The sequence below is a fragment of the Tachysurus fulvidraco genome, chromosome 2 (genome assembly GCF_022655615.1).
Source record: "Tachysurus fulvidraco isolate hzauxx_2018 chromosome 2, HZAU_PFXX_2.0, whole genome shotgun sequence".
In the NCBI taxonomy this organism is placed as follows: Eukaryota; Metazoa; Chordata; class Actinopteri; order Siluriformes; family Bagridae; genus Tachysurus; species Tachysurus fulvidraco.
The window spans coordinates 41,585,264-41,613,140 of NC_062519.1; the positions used below are offsets into that span (position 1 = coordinate 41,585,264).

The following is a 27,877-nucleotide window of genomic DNA, read 5'->3' on the forward strand; positions in this document are numbered from 1 at the left end:
AGAGCGCGCATGCGCCACTTGTAGCAGAGAGAGTGTAGTGTTCAGGCGAGACAAAGATGGCGGCGATGGCGGGGGAAGCAGCGTGATATGTTCGGGGAGTTTAGTAGCACACGGACCCGAGTCACAACTCTCCACAAACCGGCGATTAGGCACCATGGACGTCATGTTAGAGTAGGCGACTGAGCTTGAAAACACTTACTGCTAAACGAGAGCGCTTTGTCCGCGACAGGACGGCCATCTTTCTGCTGAAGGAGACGGAGGGGAAAGAAAAGCATCTCACCGGGAGCATGGCTGCGCACGGCAACCAGGTACAGAACACACGCCGAATTACCGCTCTCACGTGTCACACACACGTGTCTACATGAACAGAACGGCTTGTAACGACGCGGTGTCGTGCTGCCGTGTGAAGCCCAGCCGTGTCCGGGGTGTTGGTGTTAGTTATAAAGACTAATGCGTTGGATCTGAATGAGTTCCTTCAGCATGCTGCTGTTGCTGCAGGCCTACAGTCGGATTTATTAGGCTCATTCACGTGATTTAAAGAGCAACAGCGCACAAACTGTGTGTACAAAAGTTTTACACGTCCCTAAAGCTGAAGAAAACACGAGTAATCGGTGTCAGGAGGACATTTATAAACTCTCATTACTGAGGGCGTGTGTGTGTGGCAGCAGGCCTGCTCATGCGCGTGAGCACGTTTATTAACGGGCGCTAGCGCACTTCAGCTAGCACGCTAGCTCTTGTTAGCCGTAGCACGCTACCCCTGGCTAGCCGTAGCACGCTACCCTTGGCTAGCCGTAGCACGCTACCCTTGGCTAGCCGTAGCACGCTACCCTTGGCTAGCCGTAGCACGCTACCCCTGGCTAGCCGTAGCACGCTACCCCTGGCTAGCCGTAGCACGCTAGCTCTGGCTAGCCGTAACACGCTAGCTCTGGCTAGCCGTAGCACGCTAGCTCTGGCTAGCCGTAGCACGCTAGCTCTGGCTAGCCGTAGCACGCTAGCTCTGGCTAGCCGTAGCACGCTAGCTCTGGCTAGCCGTAGCACGCTAGCTCTGGCTAGCCGTAGCACGCTAGTTCGTGTTTCCTATCCCCTGAGGTGTTTTAACGAGTTTTATGAACGTACGACGTGACAAGAAGAGAATGTTTCAGTTGGAAACGAGTTTTTAAGCCCAGTTAGTGTTTAGATTAGTCAGAGACGGGTTCAGATGTTAACCGATGTTTGACTAACTAGCTAATGACTTGACAGTGTTTAAGGCCCGTATGGTTCCGGGGTACGAGATTATTTTTTAGTTTTTATCCAAAGTCATACATAATTATTACTCAAAACTATTTTGTAGTTTACTTTTCCGTGTTGTCCTGAAATACAAGCTTTAAAAACGTGTAATCTTACTACTTTAAAGCTACTTACTAAAGGTCCTGTGCTAAACCCTCTCTCTGTTAAATAAGAGAATTATCCACACTCACTTTAGCTGTGTTTATTACTCAAAAACCCCTGATATATAAATGTATTTAACTTTACTGTTTGACGACCTGAGAGTCCCTGCATGACTTTCATGCCATGCTGTTGTTAAGAACTTTATATTTATTTGCCTAAGTTTTTCTGTTCCAGTTTTTTTTTTTGCATAATGAAGTCGTTTCTTATTGGATCTTTTTAGTCTAGACGAAATTAATTGCATTTAAATTAAGGTGTTTTGTCCCTGTCCCTTGTTCACAAATTGAAATAAATATAATTATGTATCCAGAACAAAACAAACTTTTGGCTGAAAAACCCCTTTGGATTTTTGATGACTCATCCTGGACTTGTCTTGTGTCCATCCAATACACTGCAGGCTCTGTGTCGTGTCCCTGCAGAAGTGTCCTGCTCTACACTAGCTGTTTATTGACAGTAAAACGGTTCGGCAGTCATTTTTTACCCCTCCGTTCGCACACGCTGTTCTGTCCGTGACTTCCGTCCACAGAGGTTAAACGTTTGGATGTTACGTGTTTTCACGTCAGTGTTTTTATTTTTTAATTTTTTTTTGTGTGTGTATGTGTGTGTGTGTATGTATATATGTATGTATATATATATATATATATATATAGTGCATATTGCTGTCACTTCATCTTCACTGAGTCAGTTTTATTAACTTTCTTTATCGTTCAGACGTTTCCTGGTGATGTTCCTGTGGTTTTTGGTCACAGAGGCACTTAACCTCATCTCAGACTTGTACAGCGTATCTTAAACATCTCGTATCCTGTTATCTACGATGATGTTCTTGATAAAGTCGATGGGTAAACGGCTCTCGTTAAACCAGTCTGTTTTTTTTTTTGTGCTTAATTAGTTTTCTAAGCTACTCTAATTAGTTTAGATGAGAGAGAGGAGTGGCTATCGGCCTATGTGCAGATCAAGACGAGCGTTTTCACGTGTCGTCAAGCCGACTTCCTGTTTCAAAAGGAAATCGTGCTTCTGACTGGCGTCCAATCAAGTGAGAACTGGGGTGCAGGATGAAATAGGGGCGTGGCTTATTTCGATTACAAGCCATAGATAAATGTTAATCCGTAAAGTAACCTGCAAAAAATTACAAGTACTTTTGAATCAGTTTTGCTTCGAAGCGAATCAGAATCCGGTTTATTGGCCGAGTGTTGACACACGAGGAATTTGGTTCCAGCTGTTTGTGGCTCTCAAAACTACAGACATAAATAACACTTTACTATGACGACACATGACAGGATCTCTTTTCACGTCTCTTTGGTTTGTCGTTTAGCTCAGAGGTGCCATTTAGGGTATTAAAGATTCCTTGAAACTCTCACAGGGTGTTGCATGCTTCAGCTCTGTCATGAGCTGCTTGGGGTTATGTGTCTATTAACGGCTGCATGATGGTTTCCGCTGACATAACCTTTTTTTTCCCCTTCTCTGCCAGCGATGGAGCAATGCCCGAGCTGTTTCAGTGTCACATTAGAGGGAGGGGGGAGAGATGAGTTCACCGTTAGGTCCTGGGGGGGAAAAAACCCAAATGAGCAGAGAAAAGGAAGGGAAACGTGTCTGACGGGTGTCGTGGTAGCAGCACCGCAGCGTTGTGTAATACAGTCGACGAGGCTGTATATTTAATTTTGTTTAAACTTTGTCAGAAAGCAAGATTGACAAGAACTCAGAGCTGACAGCGGCAAAGAAAAGAGTCCCGAAGAAGCAACGACGGCGCTTAAATAAAGTTTTCTCACTTCTTTTCATATTATATGTGCTCATAAGGAAAAAAGTAAATGTTTATGTAACATGTCAAACAAACTTTTTTTTAAAGCATGAGCAGAAATTTGTCTACCGTTTTTCATCTCAACCAGAAAAGACAAAAACCCGCTGTACAGGCCACGCCCACATGTGACAATTGTAGACGCTACACGTATCTTTGCAAAACACTTTCAGCACAAACAGCCCGGTGCTCACTGAGCGGTTTGGTGTCATGTCGTCTTTCAAACCGTGTGCTTTCAGTTAGTCACTTCCTGGTTACTTTCTCTTCCAACTTTCATTTCTTTTGTATGCTTTTCAGGCCGCAAGTTTCATCGTTCTGGGACGTTTAAACCTGATTAACTTCCAGCACACTGCCATATGCTCCCATATGTTGAAAACTGACCGTGAGATTGAAGGCCTTTAATAGTTAGCTGTGTTTACAATAATCGATCAAATCAACCAACACTGAACCAAACTGATAATTGTTAAAATTATCTTTTTTTCCCCTCTCCCTGATGATAAATAATAACCCCAGTGGACCTTTAGTTGGTCACTCAGCGATATCATGGAAAGTAGGCAATGCTTCTTTAAGCCCCGCCCACTTTACTGAAGAGCTACGAGCACGGGTGGTGTTTAAGGGTGAGGTCAGTGCTGAGATGCTTTATCAGTCAGTCCAGTAACGGCTCTCAACGACGCTCTCTGCCAGGGTAGATAAGTGTGTGTGTGATGCCGCAGAACTTTTGTGCATCTGTGTTGTACGGAAATTTTGTTGAGCAACTTTTTTCTATTGCCCCCTTCCTAAACTCCTCTTACCCGTACGGTGTGAACTTTGCCCTGGCCACGTTTCCGTCGTTCGCGGTGTCGTCACCTCGGCATGTTCAGATAATACAGATGGCCAATTTGTGTTAATCCTTTCTCCAAGCGGGCAGGAGAGCAGAGCTTAGCGCGGTACGTGTGGCATGCCTGCAGAAAAGAAGCAGAGTGAAATTCTTTCTGTTGTGATCCGTATTAGCGAGTCGGCGTAGAGGCCGTCGGATTACAGCTCGCCGCTGTGCCGTTTCAGCACCGCTTCATCACAGAGCTCCGTCTGCTTCGGCTGCATTTTCTTTTCTCTTTTCACGTGTTTTGAATGCGTAGAGGCTTTTCGCGAGGGGTTATCGTCGACGGTGACCGAACCAGTGTCACGTTTTTCTTCCAACGCTTCCAGTATATATATATTTATGTACATACAACTTATTTCACTCGCATTTTACATTTATTCTTCAGGTTAAATAACTCCTAGCGTGCACTCGAGGGGTTTTAGACTTAACGTCGGTTAGTGCGATCAGGGTGAAGTTAATTATAGCCCCCTGGATGAAAGCAGGTTAACTGCAGAGGATCTGATTTAGACGGTCGAAGGTCGCTGTCAGCCTTCGGTTCGGTTAACACGTAGACGGCGAGATGTATTCCAGCGAAAACCTTATTGTGTAAGTTTTTGATTAGAGTTTTTGAGTCTCGGTGATTTAAAGCTTGGATAAATAAATGAAGTGAGCTTAGTGTGTAGGCGAGACGTGTGTAGACGAACCTGTTGTGGTTTTCTTTCATTTATTTTTTTTCTTTCGCAGAGAGATGAGAGAGTGAAAGGTTTTAGTGATGAGGTTTATTATACACTAGCAAAAAAAAAAAAAACATTGATTTTGAAACACTGATTTGTTCATTTACAGCAAACGTTTTAATGCCCTTTAAGTTACCCGTCCCATTGGGCGCTTGAGCGGCGAACGCATACATTTACTTTGTGACTGATGACAAACCCACAGATATAAACACAAGATTTGACTCGTTTCCTCAACACTGACCGCTTCAGACAAACTTTTCAACGTCTGACAGAGGTTTAAGGTCTCGGGTCCTCAAACCTAACTGCGCTTGGCACTGAACCTGTAAATAGGATTATGGTATAAAACAAGATGAGGTGGTTTGTTGTAGTTGTTGCTGAATTGGCGCATTTATAAAGCACCTGAGCAAACAGACGAACGCGGTGCCGACTGTTACGCAAACCTACAAGCTCAAACCTGCACGACGTTTAAATCCGTGCGATCGGACCCCAGAATTTATCGGACTGTAAAGGAGCCAATCAGATCGCAGCCTTAAAGATCCTGAAGCTCAGCGCCTGGAAAGTGAACAAACGTTTCAGCAGGTGAAAACGTTCACGACGTCCACTGGACCTTCGCGTCGGTCTGCTGTGATAAGAATGTTAATGTTCCTATGTTTAATAAGGAATAATAAAAACTGCTCCTGGGACGGGGGTAACGTTTTCTACAAGACCGTCCGGGTGAATAGAACAGCCGCATACGTGTCTGTGTAACTGCAGGTCCGAGCACATTCGTGATTGTTTAACATCCAGTTTAACAGGAAAGATCAACACACACACACACACACTCTCTCTCTGTTCTTACAGGAATAACCTGTTTATTTTTTTTTACCTAGAATTGTGTATTTTTGTAAACTCTACAGATTGAAATTCCACAGTTTGGGGGAAAAACAACACAGCGAAGTACATTTCAGTGTTTTAACGAAATCTGTATTAAAATGTAAGGTAACGATGACGCGGGCTCGAGCCGGGTCACGCGATAACGTGGTCTTATCAATATCGTGATGGTCTTTTATTATTATTATTATTATTATTATTATTATTATTGCCTGCATAATTAGTTTAGATTAGATTCAACTTTATTGTCATTGTGCAAGGTACATGTACAATGTGACAAGCAATTAAGATTCTTACGTTTGCTTTTATTTACTACAATTACAAATGTCCTCTTTAAAATATTAAAGCAGTTTGCTATTAAAAACATATTATACATTTTATTATTAATAATACAAAACAACTCGAGTCACCACGTATCGAAGGAAGGAGTCGAATAGCGTTTTATTTATTTATTTGTTGTCTCTTGTAGTGAGCGGACGAGCTGCACTTAAAAGTGGGGTCTCCAAGGTTTGAAAGTCAATGTTGACATTTGAAATCACCAAAACAAACACGCCCCTAACCGAAATGGGTCCCACCCCTCCGCCCATATTGACAAGACACGCCCCTTTCTACTCATTGGCTACACATTTGTTTTGTTTTTGTTTTGTTTGTCATCCCGACTTTTGTCAAACAATGGAGACCCCACCTTTAACGTTATCTCGACCAAAACTGTTAAAACAAACGCAGAGCGTTTAGTCCAGATGTGTGTGTTTAAAACGTTTCCCTGATAAAATGGCGTCATAACACGCTACAGAGCCTCTCGTCATCTCCACGTATCGGCGATTGTAATATAACCGCTCTGTTATCGGAAGGTAAAATTGTTTGTACTAGTTTTTGTTTTCCTTTCTTCTTTAATTTGTATTGTACTAATCGATTGTTTTTCTTTTTAGTATCGGAACAAAAATTTATTTTTGTATATTTTCCAAGTTGTCTGTACAAACGGGGAATACACAAAAACGCTATTTCGGTTGTAATCTTCCCGAGTAAAACGCACACAACCTCCGTCCTTAATACGGCATTTGATACGAAACCGTCAGTCTGAGTGTTATTTCAGTTCCGTTATCATCTTTATATCCAGCGTTTTGAAACCCAGCAGCTTTGATCTCCTCCGACGGTCTTGTAAGCTTTCTGGCTCACGTCGTTCCGCTCTAAACGCTGCTCTGGAGACCGAGTCGCTTATCGCTGACTCGTATCGCCGTGCTGATCCTACATGACTCATCACTTTCTCATCACTGACTCGTCCTTTCACCCGAATCGATATAACTGACATGTGACTTTGAGGTCACCTTCACTCCAGTTTAATAAGAAGAAAAGTTCATTATATTGTCGAGCGAATCGCTGCGTTAACGTGGACCTGGAAGTGTGAGTTCTATAAATGTACAGTGTGTGTGTGATGAGACTCGAGTGGTGTTACGTCCAGGAGTCTGACAACTTTATATATATACACACACACACACGCAGACAGACAGACAGACGTGTGTCTATATATTCATATTTTTATAGAAATTGAGTATTTGGCACATCAGACTAAAGCACACGTGCACACACACATACACACACGCTCGCACACACTAACACAACACTCACTCTCACTCACTCGCGCACACACACACACACACACACACACACTGTCTCACTGTCTCACTCTCACACACACTGTCTCACTCTCACACACACTGTCTCCAGGGTTTCCCGTAGAAAATTTGTTAGTTAAGGCGTTACGGTTTGGCGGGGGGGTGGCGCTTCTTTGAGAGAGACCACAGACTCCGTACTACATTTAACAATTATTTATTTAACACTAAATATAAAATTTAAATAACATAATAATAAATAAGAGGGTGCAAAACAACATTCAAAATTTTGTGGACACGCGTTTTATCAACTGGCTAGTTATCCTCTAGACAGTGACGGACCACGTCTTTCTCTCATTTCGGCCGTGTGGCCCGCGTGCCCGCTCGCGGTGTGAAGCGCGTCTGTGCTATTCTCAGACATGCACTCGACGGCCTTTTGTGCAGCGGAATATTATTATTTTTTTTTTGGACGACCTAGTTAAGGCGGTAGGGCTTCCGAGCTTAGGCGGGCCGCCTTAACTGAAAAGCGCTGCGGGAAACCCTGGTCTGTCTCTCTCTCACACACACACACACACACACACACACCAGTAAAACAGTTAAAATGTATTTCTTTCTGTCTGAGTGTCCCGGTGCTTTCTGGAATCTTCTACAATACGAACAGTGTATTTTGTTTGTTTTTCACTTCTAATCTCCCGCAGACAAAAAGTTCAATTCGAAGTCACGTTTTGTTTGTTTTTAAGTCACTAAAATTTTCCCTCAGTTATCTTTCAATTTTGTCTTTACACCAGTTTTGCTCTCTTGGTCTCCTGGTTAAGGAGTCGAACGTTTCTGTTGAGTAATTTTCGATTTGATGTGCGGATGGTGTTACCGTAACAACCACATGACGCTGGAGGTTTGAAACACGACCAGTGTGGAGAAAAACCTGGGACTCGCAGACTCTCGTATTCAGGGAGAGAAGTTCACCGGAATAAAGCGCTCACAAAACGAGTCCTTTCCCCTTCAGTGAAGTAAACTTTCTGCCGTTAAAATGATCATAAATGTTACAGTCGATCCGTAAGTATTGGCACCCCGCTAGATTTTCTGAAACCCAAATAAAATGAATGATCTCTTGACAAACAAATCTGTGGTGAACATTTCTGTATAATCAGTTTGTAAACGTTATATAACAGCATTTCATGTCTGAAGCGTTCTGCGACACATCGTGTTTATATTTACTTATCGTGTGGGGTTTTTAATTAATTTCTTTTTTGTTAGAGATTAGATTATTTAAAACGTGAATGTTTTATTAACACATTATAAATCTGTCTGTTTCTGCAGTACATCTTCGGGGAGTTCAGCCAGGACGAGTTCAATCAGTTCTTTGTGACGCCTCGCTGTTATGTTGAGGTAAAAACAACAACTTTGTTTATTAAATCCATGTTCTTTGTTTCCTTCTTCAGCTGTCCTTTGTGATGTTCAAGATGTTTTATAATGCATGTGAAACTTGTTCGTGTATGACTGAAGGTAAAATGCCGCAAAAGTCTCGCTGAGAACAAAATAACAAACACCACTTTGGAGACGAGCGTCGTACTTCTCGTTTTCGCAGCCGATCCGATCAGCCAATCGTGCGGCAGCATTATCGTGTGAGAACTGATACGGATGAATGTAGAGCTTAGGGGCTTTTTACACCTGGTCACTTCCAGTGTTTTCTGTGATCCGATATCTACCCGACGGTAAAAAGACCAGGTCTAAATGCCCTCCGAAACGTTTTGGAGACGGATATAAATCAGATGGTTCGAACCCCTTCAGGAGGTGGTCTGGGACGCGTTTCAGATGAAACTGGACAGGTGTAGATGTATGTGGTTGTTCAAGTCACATACGTCAGTGCTATAATCCTCCCAAAAGGAACTACGTCACTCGCAGGTGATCTTTCACCCAGGCGTCTCGTCGGGGCTTAAAATGCGCTGCTGCCGCCAGCGAAAACACAGCAAACAGTAAATGCTGTTTTTTGTAGCATAAACGTCGTAACCAGTTTTTTCTTCTTCTTTTTGATCGCGTTCTGAAAACCGCAGACACCAAAGTGTGTTACGTTTCAATTACCCCAGAAATGAGGTCAAATATATTAGCATTTTGGGCCGGAGTTAAAAGATCGGATCGATATCCGATTCGCCGAGACGCATTTATGTGGCCTGATGTAAATGGAACAGTTTTAACAAATCAGATAGCTATCGGATCAGAGAACACACACGAAGTGACCGGGTGTAAAAAGGCCCATAAACGCGTCTTGGCGAATCGGATATCAATCCGATCTCCCGCCCACAATGCAAATATATTTTACCTCATTATATGATTAGAGCACAAACCAGCTAAACCACTGACCAGTCATTCAGTCATTGTGTTTCCACCAGCAAAACCACTTGATGTTTGGTTTTGCATGAAAATCCCGGAATGTTTAGTAAGATCCGAGATTTCCTTCCCGTTCCGACGTGAACTTGAAGCTGTCACGTTGACCTGTGATCGGCCGAGTGGATAAGAGCAGGTGTACAGGCGTAACCAATAAACTGTCGTCTTTCTCCGTTTCACAAGAAGAAATCCTGTCTGTCTTAAGAATGTTCGCGGTATTTTAACAAAATTAGTAAATACTTTAAAGTGTAATGGTAGCATTTAAAGCATAAAGAGACGCGAGATACCTCGGACATTGTGTGTAATCATCAACACGTGAAGGATGAGCTGTGGGGAATAAAGAGCAAGTGAGCAGTTATAAATAAAAAGCTGTTTATTAAACAACTATTACGTGCTTTTCGGAAATAAAAACCAAGCCGTATGATATTTTTTTCTCTCTTTTGTTCCCAAACACGCAGCTCCCGCCCTTTAACGAGAGAGCCTCCTGCGTCACGCTCAACTCAGGTAAGATGGACGTTTTCAGTCCTTTCTGAACAACCGTAAACAGACACACGACATATCGCACATATCGTCGGTCGACCTCCAGCATCATGAGGAGCTCCTCCTTCGTTCCTGAACTGTAAAACTGTATGAAATAAATGTGGTGTTTTTTTACAATTTTTTTTCCTTCGATCTTGTGTGATTTTGAAGCTGCTTGTACACCACAAAAGTAAAAAATAAAAAATAAATAAAAATAGAGAAAAAATAAAGTACCAACAATAAAATGGAGCAGTTCTGCTATTGACCCTGATTTGTATTAATTATTCAGGAGGTTACTGCACTGTTGATGTGCCGTACATTACGGAATCAATGAGACGGCAGGTCTGCGGTGAGTTGTGGGTTCCACGCACGTCGCCTTCTTGTTCTTCTTGTGTTTCGCTGCAGAACCTCGATTCTAAAACACACACACACACACACGCCGCTTTCTCAACTATCCAACTCTACCCTGTCACTTCTGCCTGCTGGATAATCTGTGAAGCTTTGCATGCTTTAAACCACCAGCGGGTTTCTCTCTGGCCTGAAAACGCACTGCACAGCACTTAAGAGGCGGCGCTACAGAATAATTAATCCAAAAAAAAAATATATTTTTTTTAAAACATGATTCTAATTACTCTCGGCCCTGTTCCCACACTAATACACCCGGTTAGGACTTACGAGATCTGTGACGTCCTCGGGACGAGATCTCTCCTGTCCTGCTTATCTCTTAATGACCCTTCTGTCCTTTGCTGCTGCCCTGGAATGAATGAACCCTCTTAAATAAATACTAACAGATGACTCGGACACCGAATCAACGAACCGCTTCAGAGTTAAACGACTCTGTTCTAATTTTTTTCCCCCTCCTGATTGCTTTGGTGGCTTGCAGTGTTGCGTTTGAGAATAATTAACGCCGTTCTTGTGTTATTTCCGACTGCCTTTACTTAGTGCTTCAGGTTTTCACAGCGCAGCACGACAGCCAGCTTTCGGACTTATCCTGGGCTAACGGGGCAATAACTAATGGGGGAAGTGTATGTTATATTATTATATATTCTGCACAGGGTATCTAAAGTGTTTAAGTCAAAAGGTTTAATTTTTTTTGCTCTGTGAAATAGTTTCCAATAAAAACAGGTAGGTACCGCTATCCGTTTATAGTCACATAGTGTCGAGAAACCTTAATTCCGTTGTAGCAGCCTATTTATGTGGTTTGTTTAAATGAGGATGAGTGCAAAAATGAGTGATTTATTTTTCTGATACTTAGCTTAGCGTTTTTAACGTCTCTGCATTCAGTCGAAGGCGGATACCTTGTGCACGTGTTTAGAAATGATTCGGTTTTGTATTCCTGCGATGTTTATCAGGAGTTATTGTGGCCCTCGTGGTCCGTGTTCGTGTGCTCTAACGCCGGTGTGTCGTCTACAGGAGAGGACTACCAGCACATCGAATTTGGCGTGGATGAGGTGATGAGTTCAGAGCCCGTGGTGGTGAAAGACTCCTTGTGCAAACTGTCCAGCACTCTGAACCCTCAGGCTCCTGAGTTCATTCTGGGCTGCCAGCCTGCTCCGAAACCCCTTTCTGCGACCGCCCCGGGCTCCGGTGTCTCGCACGGGGGCGATTTCAACTCCGTGGACTGCGCTGACTCTGAGCCTTCCGCCCTGGAGAGCCAGCAGGCCTGCTCCGATGTGGACGGCGTCTCCGGCAGCCTGGGCCAGCGAGAGCGCAAGAAAAAGAAAAAACGACCTCCGGGATACTACAACTACCTGGAGGGCTGCGAGAGCGGCGGTGCGGCGGGAGACGGTGTGGCCGGCACGGGGCTGGTGAACGGACACGGCCTCGGCGCTCCGGCTTCAGGATCAGAAGACGCTGGCACCAATCTGACCCTTTCCACACTTTCTTCCACGTCATCCACAGGTCAGCCTGGCCTGCCCACCAATCAGAGGACTTGTGACAGCCCTGATGGATCTTCTGTGGACTTGACGAGCGGAGCCGCCTCTTTGTTGGACGGTAATGTTGTGGCTTCCTCTTCTTCAACCTCCTCCTCCTCTTCCTCCTCCTCCTCCTCTTCCTCCTTCCAGAGTGGTGGCCATGCTGAAGAGGCCAGGACTGCAGAGCAGCACTCAGAACCCCTCGCTATAGAGAGCCCCGAACTGCAGGGCAGTGATGGGAACGTTCCCTGCCCGACCTCCTCACCTTCTCCTCCTCCTTCTACTGCTGCACTCATCACCGACCCTGCTACTACTGACGAGGACGATCGCCAGGGTAACGGGACGTCAGAGCAGTCGCCTGCCACTGGACTCGACATGGCCGATACTACGGCAGGCGCTGCTCCCGTCCCGTTCCCCACGGACTCAGGGGTCCAGGCACCTTCGCTTTCTCCGCTCTCTCCTGCCACGGCGCCTGTCCCCAACACACCCAAATCTTGGGCTAGTCTCTTTCACAACTCCAAGCCTTTGCCTGGAGGACCTCAGGCGTACGTCGAGGTGAAAACCGTGGCCGTCACGGTGCCTACGGCTCCCGCCGCTGCCGCCGAGCAGCCCGAGAAGCAATGCGACTTTCGGGAGGAACCCGTTCCTGTCTCAGAAGACCCCGCGGCACCAAAACTGGCAGGTACCGTATTGATCAGCAAAGGGAGGGGCGTGGTCTGTAATTACCCTATTACACTATGTAATGTTTAAACATCCTGCATTAGTTAGAGAACTAAACTGGTTATAAACTGGCGTCCGGTGAAATATGCCTTTGTTCAAGACTCTCTTTAAGCACAGGAGACACACACACACACACACAGAGGAGACACACACACACAGGACACACACTAAAGTTTGGTCCCTTCAAATTCTCTCACCGCCCAGAGTCACAGGGATCGACTCTGGATACACAACCATGCTTTCTCAAAAACATTCACCACACTACATAAAAATAAATAAGCAGCGTTACAGAATTAATTTAGAGAAGAAATTAAACCGATTCCATGGAGTCGCCGCTTTAGTTCCGGAAATCCTCCAGCGTTGTAATGTGTTGTCCACAAGATGGCAGCAGAAACGTATTCTGCACTCGGCACAACACCACAAGCCTGGCCGTGTTTTATTTATTTATTTATTTATTTTTTCAAAGCTCAAGTTTATGAGAATATTAAAAACGCCATACACGTTGTTCTGTTTTAGCAAATACAATCTGGAAGAAATTCAGGATGACTGCTGCTGTGGTGAGATCACACGAGCTCAGCAGTCAACACCCACACAACAGATTCCACTTGTCACTAGAATGCGCTTTGACATTCGCTCCAACGTGGCCATAATCCTGTCAGGTCAGATCCGCCCGTACCGGCATCAGTGAGGCTTAGTCACGTGTCTCGTGGTGGGTGAAAATCCCCCTGAACAATGAGTCTGGAGACGTGTTTTTGAGTTCTTCTAAACGTTCTTCAGATGTTTTCCTATTTACAAACCAGCCTCAGATTTCTTTCTAGCATGTAAATATTTTGTTCGTCTCGTCCTTGCGCAACCGGGGCTTTTATTGTGATCGAACACATTGGTTGCTTTTTTTTGTGTGTGAGTTTTATGAGGTTTTGGATCTGTGTGGGTTTTTTTTTCTTCCCCCTTTGAGAGTACGGTAAAGGCTCTAAAAAGCATGTTCACTCAACAGTAAAAAAAAAAAAGCATGTTCACTTAACCGTAAAAACGACGCTACGTTCCGTACACGGGTTCATGCCAGCTTTTGGTTTTAAAACTGACCCTTAAACTGTTATCCTGAGGTCTTCCTCTCGTCTTTGACATGGCTGCTTAATCACTTAAATGCAGTTCATGGAGAAATAAAACCCCCCGGATGCAAACACAGACGGTGAATGAATTTCTCACGCGGTAAAACTGTTGATTTATTTTTTGCCGGATCTCCGTTGCTGGCAGTCGTGGACTCGATAAGCAGGGAGGAGGATTATTTCCGTATCGTAGAACTCGAACCCGATCTCGAGATACGGCTTCGGTTCTCGTTCGCGTCAAAGATCGGAACGGAGACGTCCGATCTCTGTGGCTATAACCGGCACGTGGTTGTTGGAACGAGTCGGAGTGCCAGACCGTGTCTCTAGAGTTTACACACAATGGTGTGAAAAACTAAAACCCACAGATGGCTGTGTGTCTGGTCTGAGTTCCTTACAGAATAATCACTCATTATAAACGCGGTGAGCAGAAAAACACACGTCAGACCTCGAGGGGGAGGAGCTACAAGATCCGGCAGAAGATCCGAACCGGACGGTCTGAGCCGAAGAGCCTGAGCTCGAGGTCTGATGTTTGTGATGAGATGTTTTTCTGCTCGCTACAGTTATAAAGTGATTATTAGAGCTACTGAAACCTTCTCGTCAGCTCCGACCGATCGTTTTACTGTGATGAGTAATGTGGAAAATACCTTAGTGTATTTTGTGTATTTTCAGCCTTGATGTGATTGCATGAGGAAGGCAGGTTGTTCCTCAACTGTGCAGCTTACATTAATGTTTAAACTCGGCTTACGTTAGTGTTTAAACTCAGCTTACATTAGTGTTTAAACTCTGCTTACGTTAGTGTTTAAACTCGCTTACATTAATGTTTAAACTCGGCTTACGTTAGTGTTTAAACTCAGCTTACGTTAATGTTTAAACTCGGCTTACATTAGTGTTTAAACTCGGTCACATTGGTGTTTAAACTCGGTCACATTGGTGTTTAAACTCGGCTTACATTAGTGTTTAAACTCGGTCTACATTAGTGTTTAAACTCTGCTTACATTAGTGTTTAAACTCGGCTCACGTTAGTGTTTAAACTCGGTCACATTGGTGTTTAAAACTCGGCTTACATTAGTGTTTAAACTCGGGTCACGTTAGTGTTTAAACTCGGCTTACGTTAGTGTTTAAACACCTAAAAAAATAATCAATTTGTGAACTTAATTGTAATTTATTTCAGACTTTATATCTTTTTCCCCTCAGTCCTGATATGAACTCCACATAGATGTCCAAATATGATGGACATCTATGTATTTCTCTCTGTCTGTCTCTTTCTCTCTCTGTCTGTCTCTGTCTTTTTTAATTCTCTCTCGTTTTTTTAAAATGCGTCTCGAGAGGCATCATGAAATATCTGCTGTTGTTTTATCGCGTTAGTATTTTGGCCACGTTACCATGGGAGCCGTGTATCTATGGCGATCTCCCTTCCTAGGCGTGGCACAGCATGGCGTGGTCCTCCGTCTATCTGCTCGAGCCTCACGCGTGTGTGTCGTGTGCTGCAGCAGGTGGTGGTCGGACATGGTTTTTATTTTAGTTTACTGTCATTAAGCCGTGGGTCAGTTTGGGACTTTCATGGGGCTCCAAATCAAGTCATTCTTATTGAGTTGTTTTTATACGCAATGTTTTATTTACACGTGGGTATAGATTTTATTTAGGAAACTCCGTTGTGTTCAGCTTGTGTTACTTACACACACACACACACACACACACACACACACACGTAGTGAAACACTTTCTCTGATATGAAACGATCATTCATTACATGTGTAACTTAACATGAAGGTTAATAATAAAATAAGATGTAATAAAACAGTGATGTGGTCTGAGTGCTAGATGTGTTCAAGTCCACACATGAGCAGGTAACTGTACTAAAGTGACTGACTGTGCTCTCTCTCTCTCTCTCTCTCTGCTCTCTCTCTATCACTCTCCTTTGTCTCTTCTCTCTCTCTGCTCTCTCTATCGTCTGTATCTCTCTCTCTGCTCTCTCTCTGTCTCTTCTCTCTCTCTTCTCTCTCTGCTCTCTCTCTCTCTCTCTCTCTCTCTCTCTCTCTCCCTCCCTCTCTCTCTCTCAGAACTTATTGAGAATGTGAAGTTGATACACAAACCTGTGTCCTTGCAACCCAGAGGATTGATCAACAAAGGAAACTGGTGCTACATCAACGCCGTATCCTTTCCCTGCTGACTCGTGTCTGTTCTCACACACACACACACACACACACACACACACACACACACACACACACACACACACACACACACACACACCACCTCCTTCCGTGTTGTGCACAATGCCCTTCACTTTAAACCCCAGACCCTGCAGGCACTGATCGCGTGTCCGCCCATGTATCACCTGATGAAGTCCATTCCCATGTTCAGTGAAACACAAAGACCCTGCACCTCCACACCCATGATGGACAACTTGTGAGTTCTGATTTTAAAGGGGAAGGGGGGGGAGAGAAAGAGAGAGAGATTTATTTATTTATTTTATTTAAAATTCTCCAAACTTGTCTATAACGAGTGGCTAAAAGTTTTGTTAGCGATAAGTAACGGTCCGTTATCCTGCGGCACTAAAACTGTTCAGCGGGGGCAGATCTGAGAGAACCCGAGCGTGCGGTTCTGTCGTCATCACAGGAAACGTTACAGTGCTTCAGTAAACAGTAAATATATACACAGAAATATTGGTGTTTTTCTCCTCCCACAATTCAAACAGCTGAATCTGGAATGATTGACAGCTACGTAGCTGTACGAACTTGAAGCCCCGCCCCCTTCGAGTCCGTTAGGACTGAAATTAATTAGTTTCTGGTTAGTCAGAGTAACATAATTTAAATTAAAATATAGATCACGAAACGGCAAGAATTTCTTTTCCCCGTTTGTTAGGATTTATGTTATTTACTCTAAGTGTAAATACGTCTTCAGTAGAAAAGTCGTTTGGTTAAAAAGAACCGTTTTAGATCGGACTCGTTTAAAGAGCTTCGTATCAGGCGGTCTGTGCGAATGGGCCGAGACGTCAGGTCGACTCGTCAGAGAAGGCGAGCGCGATGTTCCGTCTCTCGCGAGGAGCATAAATTTAGTTTATTATAGAAAAGCTTTGTGTTTGTCCTGTAAATGTATAAAGTTTACATATTAAGCTGGAGAACCTGATGATGATGATGATGATGATGATGATCTGTGGGAAATCAGTCTTGAACTTTATTCCTTCCTTTTTAATACGAGTTTGCATTAATTGTCAATGTCGTCTCACCGCAGCGTTCGGCTCGTGAACGAGTTCAGCAACATGCCCGTGCCTTCAAAGGCAAAACAACAAGGTGAGACACTCTCACACACACACACACACACGCGCACACACACACCGGTTGTTCAGTTTTTTTTTTATTTAACTCGTTTTGTTTGTTCTGTTCAGCTGCAGGAGAGAAGATAATTAAAGATATCAGACCAGGAGTTCCCTTCGAGCCTACGTATATCTACAAACTGCTCACGCTCATTAAATCCAGCCTCTCGGAGAAGGTGAGGGATTTGTTCAGCCAGATGAGGTTTGTGGTCAGAACCAGAGCTCAGAAGGCTCGTTCGCTGAGAGAATTAGCCGCAGAGGCGCGTAACGCCTGGTGCGTAACGTGGTGTCGAGTCAGCGTCGAGGTTTCACCGCTGGCCGTTTTTGTGTTCTCTCCTCCCCCCTTCAGGGTCGTCAGGAGGACGCAGAGGAGTATCTGGGCTTCACGCTGAACGGACTGCACGAGGAGATGCTGGCGCTCAAGAAGATGGTTTCTCCACCGGACGAGAGTGTGTTCGCTTTTCTGTTTCTAATTTCACACCACAGTCACTTCAGTTTCTATCAGTAAAGATGTACGCGAGTGGTGTGAACTCGACACCAGCAACACGACAGGACAAGAAAAATGCTGTTTTACTAAGTTTAGCCCTGTGATTAACTCGTCCTGAACACGTCGGAGCATCAAAACATCTGTTCAGTTTAGAATCTTTTCTAGTCTGTAATTAAGGCATCGTGGTTATAAATCAGGCGCGTGGAACAAATCAGACGAATAAGACAAACAATTCTGGGCTAAAATTGATTGAGATGAAAAATTACTGTTCGTTTTAGTATTTATTAGATTTTTTTGTTGTTGCCGGGAAGCAAAGCATTTTTTTTATAGTTTATAGTTTGGACAAATAAACAAAAATAAACTGACACTAGATTTAGTGAAATTTAATTTAAAGCACATTTTAATACATATATTTGATCTGCTGGAGGATTTAGTGACTTACACGAGACCTCTTAAGCCTGAAGCTCTTGGACACAAAACAGAACAGAAAGTAAATGTGTTTTTTATAAAAAATCCCAGTCAGAGATGGACGTTTGTGTTACGATCCCCGAGACGCTCTTTAGCCTCAAGCTCTTGGAAGCACCATTTTTGGAAAAAATGTCTCGTGCATTTAAATTTTAGCCCAAAACTTATCCATCATCTGAAAGATGTTTTTAACCTGGTGGTGTTTTTTTATTTTTCCGCCACACCACAACAGGTGCAGAAACCATCTAACCTTTAATTTAGCAGCCAGATGTTCAGCTTAAGTCCGTTATGCAGGTCACTCGACGCGTTCTTTATTTATTAGCTAGTTTAGACACTGTTAAACCCGTCCGTTCTGTTAGTCGTGATGTAATCGGGTTTGTTTGCGTGCAGAAGCGTCCACGCCGAACGGCCCCGGTTCTCACGTGGGCATTGAAGAACCCGTGAACAAGGGGGAGGACGAGGAGGGCAGCGAGAACGAGTGGGAGCAGGTGGGACCCAGGAATAAAACCTCCATCACTCGGCAAGCAGATTTCATCCGCACGCCCATCACCGATATATTCGGAGGACACATCAGGTAGGAAACGATCAACACCTTTGGCTAATTGGCTAATAACGTGCGCGTACAGGAGGCTCGCACCGCCGTTAGGTCGTACCTCACGTCACGTCACGAGAGCTGCTGGCGACCAGGAAGCCATTTAAAGTTATTATCTATAGTCTAGTAAAGAACGTGACCCGTTTAAAGGGATCTGAAGCAGGCGGCACGTCAATAAACCGATAAATATCACTTGTTTTATTGTTGACGTTTTTCACAAAGCTCGTCTGCGTCGTCCGTAATAGAACGACACGGAAAATTCTCTCTACAAATTTTAGTTACAAGCTCAAAGCGTGTCGGATACTAGGACGAGTAGTAAACGAGTGGGCGGGGCTTTGGGCGAATTGTTGGTCTTCCGTCACCGCTGTAAACTTTATACTGTTTTTGCTGCCTCATTTTTCTTATTCTGGTTTTTATTCCCTCTCGGTTTGCTGGAATTTTCTCTGTCTAAATAAAGACATTTTGATGGTGGGTCTAATTTGACCATCTGCTCTTTTCCATGAGAGGATTTTTCCTTCGTTCCTATTTGGTATGGGTTAATTGTGTGTGTGTGTGTGTGAGGTTACAGCTTGGCATCATTCACGACTAAATTTGGAGACAAATTTCCCATGTAGGTGATGTTTGTGTAACCCGGTTACTTATTATAAAAAGCCGGTTGCCTTTTTAAAGCCTTTGAAAGTTTGAACTCATGTCATGTTTTTGCCTAGTTTCCATTTTCTCTCTCTTTTTTTTTTTTTTTCTTTGATTTTCTGAAGCAATTTCATGATGAGATCCCTAACCCCTAGAGAGAGCTGTTTTTGAGCCTTTGTCGAACGGCACGCGTGTGGATTTAGTATTTTAAGTAATTTTTTTTGACATGACTCTTAGAGCTGTGCAATAAAGAAACTTCAGTTTCAGCAGCTTTGATGTCTTGCACATAAAATAACCCACTTAAAGTCAGATCTGCTTTATTTAGGCCGCAGAAATTCTCCACAGTTGCCAGATATATTTTATAAAAGTATCATATTTTCTATTATACGTCTGACGCGTTACTCTGACGAACACGAACCGGCCGTAGGGTACAGTCGTGTTCTTGTGTTTTGGATACATGACGTTTGTTTGTGTGTGTAGATCGGTGGTGTACCAGCAGAGCTCGAAGGAGTCCGCGACGCTTCAGCCGTTCTTCACCCTGCAGCTGGACATCCAGTCGGAGAAGATCCGCACGGTACAGGAGGCGCTGGAGACCATGGTGGCTCGCGAATCTGTCCAGGGCTACACCACTAAAACCAAGCAGGAGGTGTGTTACCATGGCGTTCTTCATTCTGATTGGTCAAAAGCCAATCAAGGTCAACAGTTTATTTTAATCTGTATCGTTTCGATAGCAGCGTCTCGTTCGCGAGGACGCGTCTGTCGGACGCTACGCCGTTAATAAGCGGATTAAAAACCTTTATTTAAAGGTTGTTGTTTCATGTTAAGTAGGAATAGAAGTCACTTCAGGACAAACTTACTGTGAAATGAACAGCTTCAGGTGTGACGCCGGAATCTGCTTCATCACACCACTTTATAACCTGTTGTTGATTAATTTCCTGTAACAGGTACGTTAAGCAGGAGTTACATGATATCATGAAATATTTTGCTTGACCTTGAATGCAGTGATTTCCATATAAGGTAAACGAAACACACTTAATGAACTATTGCGTCATCCTGGAATTATGAAAAATCCCTCATACGGTCTGAGTGACAACCCAACAGTTCTACGTTCAGTAAACACGTTACACACAAACACAACGTGTTTACTTTAGCCTCAGTGGCCAGCGTGTGATGGATCGTCTACATCCTCTAGCCTCAAACACGTACGGTTTTATTATTTATTTATTTATTTATTATTTTAGTTTGTCCGAGTCTTGTTCAGTTCCTCTTTATGCTCTTTAGATTTCGAAACGACAAGAAGAAGAAAAAAAAAGGTGCTTGTTTAATCTGCGTCTGTCAAATGTCTCGAATGCTGACGAAGAACATGTGTGTTGCACATGTGGTTTTCTTTTCAGTCAGCGCTCTTTATCTTCCCGCCATGTCCTCGGGACACACTTGTGGGTTTGTTGTGGTTCTGCACCTTGCTGAGTTTGTGACTTAAAGCAAACCGAGCGTCAGTGACTGTTTGTTCAGTTCTGTTTACCGGTACTGCGTGTACTCTTTTAAAATGGAAGAACTGTGTGAAAGGCTGGTTAGTGGAATGTGACTCATTCCATTATCTCACACACACACACACACACACACACACACACACACACACACACACACACACACACACACACACACACACACTCATTCTTCTTTCCTCTTTTTGTTTTGTTCCGGCTTTAGATCGAGATCAGCCGAAGAGTGACTCTGGAAGAGCTTCCTCCTGTTCTCGTGCTCCACCTCAAGAGGTTTGTTTTCGAGAAGACCGGCGGCTGTCAGAAGCTGGTCAAGAACATCGATTACCCTGTGGACCTGGAGATTAGCAAAGGTACGCGTGTTGGATTTAATGCTAATTTACTTACGTAGTCGTTATTACCTCATCGCTTTTACTTCAGATGTAAAAAGTCTAAAGTTTCTTTTTTTATATTTTCACACGGCCGAGTCGAGCCTGCACATCAAAATAAACAAGCATCAAAATAAACAAATCCCTCCATCGTCTCAATGGGTCCATCCACCCAGTCCATGATTTTAAACCGAGCAGCAATTGAGCTTCTTTGGAAAAAAAGAGGAAACACCCAAAGATACAGAAAATGGTTTCAAAACTGCGAACAAAAAAAATAGCTGCGTTCGCTGAAAGTCTTGCATTGATGGTTTATGGAGCAAAAAAAAAAAAAAGTTAAAGGTGCGGTCTCCGTTGTTTGAGAAATACTTCGGAAAACTGAGCCGGGACGGAAAAGTAAACTAATCAAAACAAACGTGTAGCCAATGAGCAGAAAGGGGCGTGTCTTGTCGATATGGGCGGAGAGAGTGTTCAGTGCGCATGTGTGACATTAGCAGAAAGCGGTTTTAACATTGACATGGAGGATAAAAACAAAGAAAGAAAGAGAAGAAAGACTTACGATAAGGACAAGAAGTAGGACGTGTTAATATAGGATCAGCTTTCCAGCGCTGGAGTGAACTGAAGGAGCAGGAAGTTGGCCACATATTCACAGGTTGGATTTTCCCGAGTCAATAACTCCTGAGCTAAACGCTGTTACTACACAAATAACACCTCTTTTCTATCGTAGTAATGTAGAGAGGCAGCTACAACCGCGTTTTGTGTAGTAACAGCGTTTAGCTCAGGAGTTATCGACTCGGGAAACTCCGACCTGTGAATATGTGGCCGACTTTACTTAAGACGCCGAGGCGCTTTTTTCCTTCTCGATAGGTGAGCAACGTTGGTTTTGCTTTGTTACACAGAACTAATATATGCCTTTGTCCTTTACATCATTATGCTTGTGTGGCATTTTTGCTTGTTTGTTTATCTACAATCGTATTGTTCTTCCCTTCAGCTATGATAAAGACACGTTTCTTTCTGTTAGTCGCCTGGGTTACGTATGTATGTGTGGGCGGAGCTATCGATACAGGGGTGGGACCCGTTTGGGTTAGGGGCGTGTTTGCTGGCTTTGGCTTTCAAACATCGGAGACCCCACCTTTAAGTGAACTGGGGTGAACTATAGCTTGCTAGGTCAAAAGAGGAGAAGTGATTAAAAAGTCCAGCGAGATTAAGTATGTTGTTTGGTTGCATCCCAGCTGTCTGACAGTAACTCATGCCCCTTTATTCAGCTAAATGCTTCTTAAGCCTCATCTTTCTACTGCTCTCAAATTCACACCTCGTCAATCCAAATCATGTCCTTAAACACCACGGTGACTCATCCTGCAGCCTCTAAAAGTCCGTGTCACTTGTTATCCTCTCCCTCAGCAACACACTTCAGACCCTGCGGTGTGTCATGTTCAGGAACACGAGCGGTGGCGGGATGAGGGTCTGACTCTGAGTGTTTCGGTGCAGTCCTGTTCCTTTTGGTTGACTTTAGAACTCTGTGAATAAATATCTAGGCATGTTGTGGGGAAAACCATCGAAATATTGCGTACATCTGGATTTAAACATGCGTCTTATTCCAGTTAGAAAAGCAAAACACTTCCGTCCTTTGGATGCACTCGAAACCTTAGTTGAAATTCAGTCTGGAGTTAATTTGACTGAAACGTTCCTCTTCTTTCTGTCCTCTGTAACGGCCGGATGTTTGTTTACAGCTAGTACGATTTATGCAATATGATTCTTCTTCTCTGTGCAGATCTCCTCTCACCGGGAGTCCGGAGCAAAACTTTGAAAGGCCAAAGAACCTACAGGCTCTTTGCAGGTACGTCCACGTCCACGCCGTTATTACATAATGTCAAAATCTTTGAAACACAGGATAATGAAGTACAGCTTGCTGTTTTTGGAGCAAACCCAAAGTGAAAGTCATCAGTGAAGGTTGGGTTTCTGAGTCTGTCCTGGTTTCAGGCGAAACGATACGGAAAAGTCGTGTCACATGTGCGTCGGCGAGAGCTGCCTTGCGGTGAGGGACGATTCACGGCTTAATAAAGTAACGCTGTCGGGTGATGGAGGTTATTGTCACTCGGTGGTTTCCTGTTTTTTTTTTTTTGTTGGCCATTCCATCTAAAACAGCACTCATGTTCTATCATCAACCGCGTTCTGGATCCGGACCTGGATGATATTTCAGCAGGCTGAAGAGAGAATGTGAAAACTTGAACATGAACCATCAGGGCTTCTGGCCAGGTTGCTCATGTAGAGTCATGCTGTTTCATTGGAGATCTTTGGGAATGAAACTCGGTGATGTTGGTAGAAAGCATCAGTGATCCATCAGAACTCACTATTTGCTAATTCTTAGTTGTTTATCCAGGTCTTAAATAAGGGATTCGGTCAGGTTTTATTTGAACATCGCTGCCCTAACACCTAACAAGACTCCTGAACCCTTTGTGTTCATATCCATTTGTATCAGTTCAAACAATATAATTCTGATGGTAGATTCCCAGTGAACAGTTTACACTTTACCCCAAACCTCAGTCTTCTGCATGTGAGTGAGAAGCTCTGTTTTATTTAAATAGTGTCAAGACCACGAACCAGCCCTATTCATCCATCCATCCAATCAAACCAGCCCACACGTCCATCCATCAGTCATAGAAGCCCATCCCTCCATCCATCCATCCATCCATCCATCCAATCAAACCAGCCCAGCCCTTCAGTCCATCCAATCAAACCAGCCTGCCCATCCATCCAACCAAACCAGACCAGCCCATCCATCCTATCAAACCAGCCTGCCCATCCATCCTATCAAACCAGCCTGCCCATCCATCCATCCATCCATCCATCCATCCAATCAAACCAGCCCATCCATAAAGCAATCATCAATTTAAACTAGCCAGTCCGCCTGCCCATCCATCCACCTAAACTAGCCTATCCATCCATCATCCATTCACATTAGTAATATACCAATTTGCAGCTAACAAATTAGCTTTTCTCTAATCTTGAGTATATTTGTATTTGATTGTATGTGATTCAATGCTAGTGGTTTTATTTAGTGACCTCATAAACAGTGCTTATACAGGTTAATAAGCTCATCTATTTGCCCACCAATCCATCCATCCACAAATCACCTGTCATTTATTCATCCGTTCCATTCAAGCCAAACAAAGTCCATGATTTCAAACAAGCAAATTCCAACCATCCTTCCAGGCAAAGCTTATCCTTACAACCCAACAGGCACATCCATCCATCCAATATGTCCATCCATGCATCTGTCCATCCAATATGTCCATCCATCCAATATGCCCTTCTGTCCATCATGTCCATCCATCCATAGAATGTCTATTCATCTCTCTCTAACAAAACTACTACTTACAGCAGATCTCAAAGCCCCACCCACAAGTCAGTGCCACAAGAGAGAGATATTTTATTTATTTAATATTTTTTAAAGCTGCATTGGCAAATGTGATGAAAGATCCAATCATTTAAATCTCACTGAGCTTTCAGATTATTAATGATTATTAGTTTGTGTGTAAACTTGTGCTACTGTGTGTACCAGATGTTTCTCACTCTTATTCCAGGGGCTTGTTGTGTTTCCTGGACTGCTTACTGATCTGTTTACACACACACACACACACACACACACACACACACACACACACACACACACACAGTGCCACTATTGATCTTTCCCCTGCCCAGGAGTGAATCATCACCACTCTTTTGTTTTCGTCGCTTTTTCTGGAATGTTCTCTACCAACTCTGTACATTTCTCCTAGTTTTTACTCTTGAGCAAGATCTTCAGTCCTCCTGCAAACAACATCTCGACCAGCTTGTGTTTGTTAAGCAGTGTTCTCATTAGTGTCCATAAACGTCTTCAAAGTTTGTTTCTCCTAAACGTTGTATCACACGTCACACTCCGGATTTCCTGCACATGTCTTTGTCCTGGCTTCGTTTCGCCTGTTGTGGCAGGAACGGGTTTAAAAGCACTCTGTTTCGACCCCAGACCGGGCATCTAGTTTTTGTTGGATTTTTTTTAATGTATTAAATTTCTGTGTGTTTTTATGTTAAATCCACAGGGTGCTTTTAACACGAGGTTCAGTGTGAGCTGGGATTTAATGGTCATTTAGAACATTAATAAAACCCTGTTGATGGACTGGAAGCTTTCACACATTGTGTTTAAGTGGGAGGGAGATCCATTCTTTTGGTTCATCTCACTCTCTCTCTCTCACACACACACACACACACACACACACACACACACACACACACTCTCTCACTCTCTCTCTTTCATTCTCACTCACCCTCTCTCATGCTCACACTCACTTTCTCTCACACTCTCTCTCTCACTTTCATTTTCACTCTCTTGCTCTCACACACTCACACCCTCTCTCACACCCTCTCTCACACCCTCTCTCTCACCCTCTCTCACACCCTCTCTCATGCTCACACTCTCTCTTTCTCTCTCACACACACTATCACACACTTCTCTCTCTCACTCTCACATGCTCTCTCACTATCACACCCTCTCGCTCTCACTCTTTCTCTCTCTCATTTTAATTCTCTCACCCTCACTCTCTCTCGCTCTCTCTCACTCTTTTCTCCGTTTTTTTAATTCTTTTTTCCTGTTTCTCACTTTTTATTTGTAATCTCCTTGTAGTGTATTTCTTTCTTTTTGTCCATTTTTACAGGGGAAAAAGTTTTTGTAATTGGCAGATAATTACCCAGAAGTCAGAACTAATCCAGTCAGTTGTAGAGTGAGAATAACAGCAGATGTATGTGTATTGTACAACACTAATCTTATGTGGCCTTCTCCTACAGTCGTCTATCACCATGGGAACAGCGCCACAGGCGGCCATTACACTACGGATGTCTTCCACATCGGGCTGAACGGCTGGCTGCGCATCGACGACCAGGCGGTGAAGGTGATCAACCAGTACCACGTGGTGAAGCAGACTGCAGAGCGCACCGCCTACCTGCTTTACTACCGCCGTGTCGACCTGCTGTAGAAACCACACACACTTGTGCTCTCACACACACACACACACACACACTCACACACACATGCTTTCTAACACAACACACACTCACATGCCTCAACAAAAACACTGCCCAACTTTTTCTCATGCGAGTTCCCTCCTCCCCTCACTATCCCTCGCTTTCACACAGAGCTGGCTTTTCCACGTTTCTGTCATCATCGGAGGAAGAGGGAAATTATTTCAAATCTGGTATCTAAAGACTTCCATGAGGTGGCGCTCTCTCCTACAGGTTTTGTCTCGAGTTGGACGCTGCGGTGTGACAGAGGCTCCACAGTAGAGGTGAAAACGACGGCCATAGACGCTTTAACCCCCACGGGTTTGGTCTTGGACTGCACTCCTTTTTTTTTTTTTTTTTTTCTTCTTCTTTATTTTGTTTTGTTTAATCTACTTTTTTTAACGGCATAGCGTGAGAGAGAACAATTTACACGTTTTGCCTTTTAACGAAGGGATTCGACGGACGTTCTGCCGGATGAAACTTTTTTGATGCACCAGCAAAATTTGACACAAGGAACTGCGTCGAGAGCAGAACACGAGTTTCCTTCAGAATCCCGGCGACGCAAGACGCACCGCTCTAACGCTGCTGCCTCCTCTTTCTCTCCTCTTATTTTTTTCTTTCTTCTACTCTTTCCTTCTGTTCCTGTTGGTCTCTCCTTTGTTCATGATCTCGACACTCAGGCCTAGCTGTGTTTGGGGGGGGGGGGGTGTTAAAAACACTGGAGCCGTCGGATTATAAGGAGACGTCAGAGCGGGAGCGAGAGAGCTGCAGTGGGAGACATGAAATAAAAAAAAAAAGTATTTCTTTTTTGTTTTGTTTTGCGAGAACCCTGGGTGTGGTTTCTGGGTGTAGAATTAGACTGATTTAACAATTTTAATGCGCTTTAGGACAGAAAACTGATTCACGAAGAAAAAAAAAGCTTATGTGCACGCAAACCATTTGAAATTTGATCAATAAAGTGAAATAAACCAAACACGCAGACGGATAGACGCGCGTTTTTCACAGAGAGTCCGTTCGGCCGGGGAAAGTGTGGACGCCGGAGACGAAGCAACCAACAGCGACGGTACCTTTTCACCGTCAAAGCCGTTGTTGCGTTTTTTACACGTACATCATTTAAGGGGTGTGTCCGTGGTGTGTGTCCCACTCGTGCTCAGCCAATCCCAGGCCTTTCTTTAGAGGAGGAAGCCACAGTTACTCCACGTCCCTGTTCGGCCGCCTCGGCCTCGCGGTACTGTGTGTGGTTTTGTTTTTGTTTTTTGGTGACAAACTTTTCAGTAAGCGGGCGAATCCTGCATGGCTATAAGAGATAATAAACCCCTAACGAGTGTGCGCGCACACACACACACACACACACGCACATCTATGTCCGCTTTTGTTTCATTGATCATTCATGAAGCTTATACACTGATTGTATTGATTTGATTTCTTTTTGTTACACTTTTTCCTCATTATCCTTTTCCCTGAACTTTTTTTTTCCTTCCTTTTGTCCAACCGATTTGATTTGAATTGAAGACAAAAATTTTGACCCGACATAAAGCACAATAACAAATAAAGTTCTACGATGGATCATA

General features: G+C 43.8%; 1 protein-coding gene across 2 annotated transcripts; it reads left to right on the forward strand.

Moving 5' to 3' along the window:
* usp10 (ubiquitin specific peptidase 10) lies at positions 1 to 27,877 on the forward strand. Of its 2 annotated transcripts, XM_027178472.2 has the most exons (15): positions 1 to 308; positions 8,587 to 8,655; positions 10,110 to 10,155; positions 10,460 to 10,519; positions 11,584 to 12,768; positions 15,973 to 16,064; positions 16,212 to 16,321; positions 17,147 to 17,205; positions 17,301 to 17,404; positions 17,578 to 17,677; positions 18,571 to 18,754; positions 19,883 to 20,048; positions 21,113 to 21,257; positions 23,041 to 23,106; positions 26,094 to 27,877. In XM_027178472.2, the coding sequence occupies exons 1-15, from the start codon at positions 288 to 290 to the stop codon at positions 26,279 to 26,281; spliced, it is 2,595 nt and encodes an 864-aa protein (XP_027034273.1). In that variant the 5' UTR covers positions 1 to 287; the 3' UTR covers positions 26,282 to 27,877. The 2 variants fall into 2 exon arrangements, with proteins under 2 accessions (XP_027034273.1, XP_027034274.1); XM_027178473.2 differs by lacking the exon at positions 10,460 to 10,519 and having other exon boundaries at positions 2 to 308.

What these genes read in the sequence shown, in the direction of transcription:
- usp10 (XM_027178472.2), top strand. Translation starts at nt 288, where the DNA reads ATGGCTGCGCACGGCAACCAG. An exon ending in CGCGGCACCAAAACTGGCAG is followed by an intron (nt 12,769 to 15,972) that starts GTACCGTATTGA and finishes TCTCTCTCTCAG; the next exon opens with AACTTATTGAGAATGTGAAG. An exon ending in GGACCTGGAGATTAGCAAAG is followed by an intron (nt 21,258 to 23,040) that starts GTACGCGTGTTG and finishes TTCTCTGTGCAG; the next exon opens with ATCTCCTCTCACCGGGAGTC.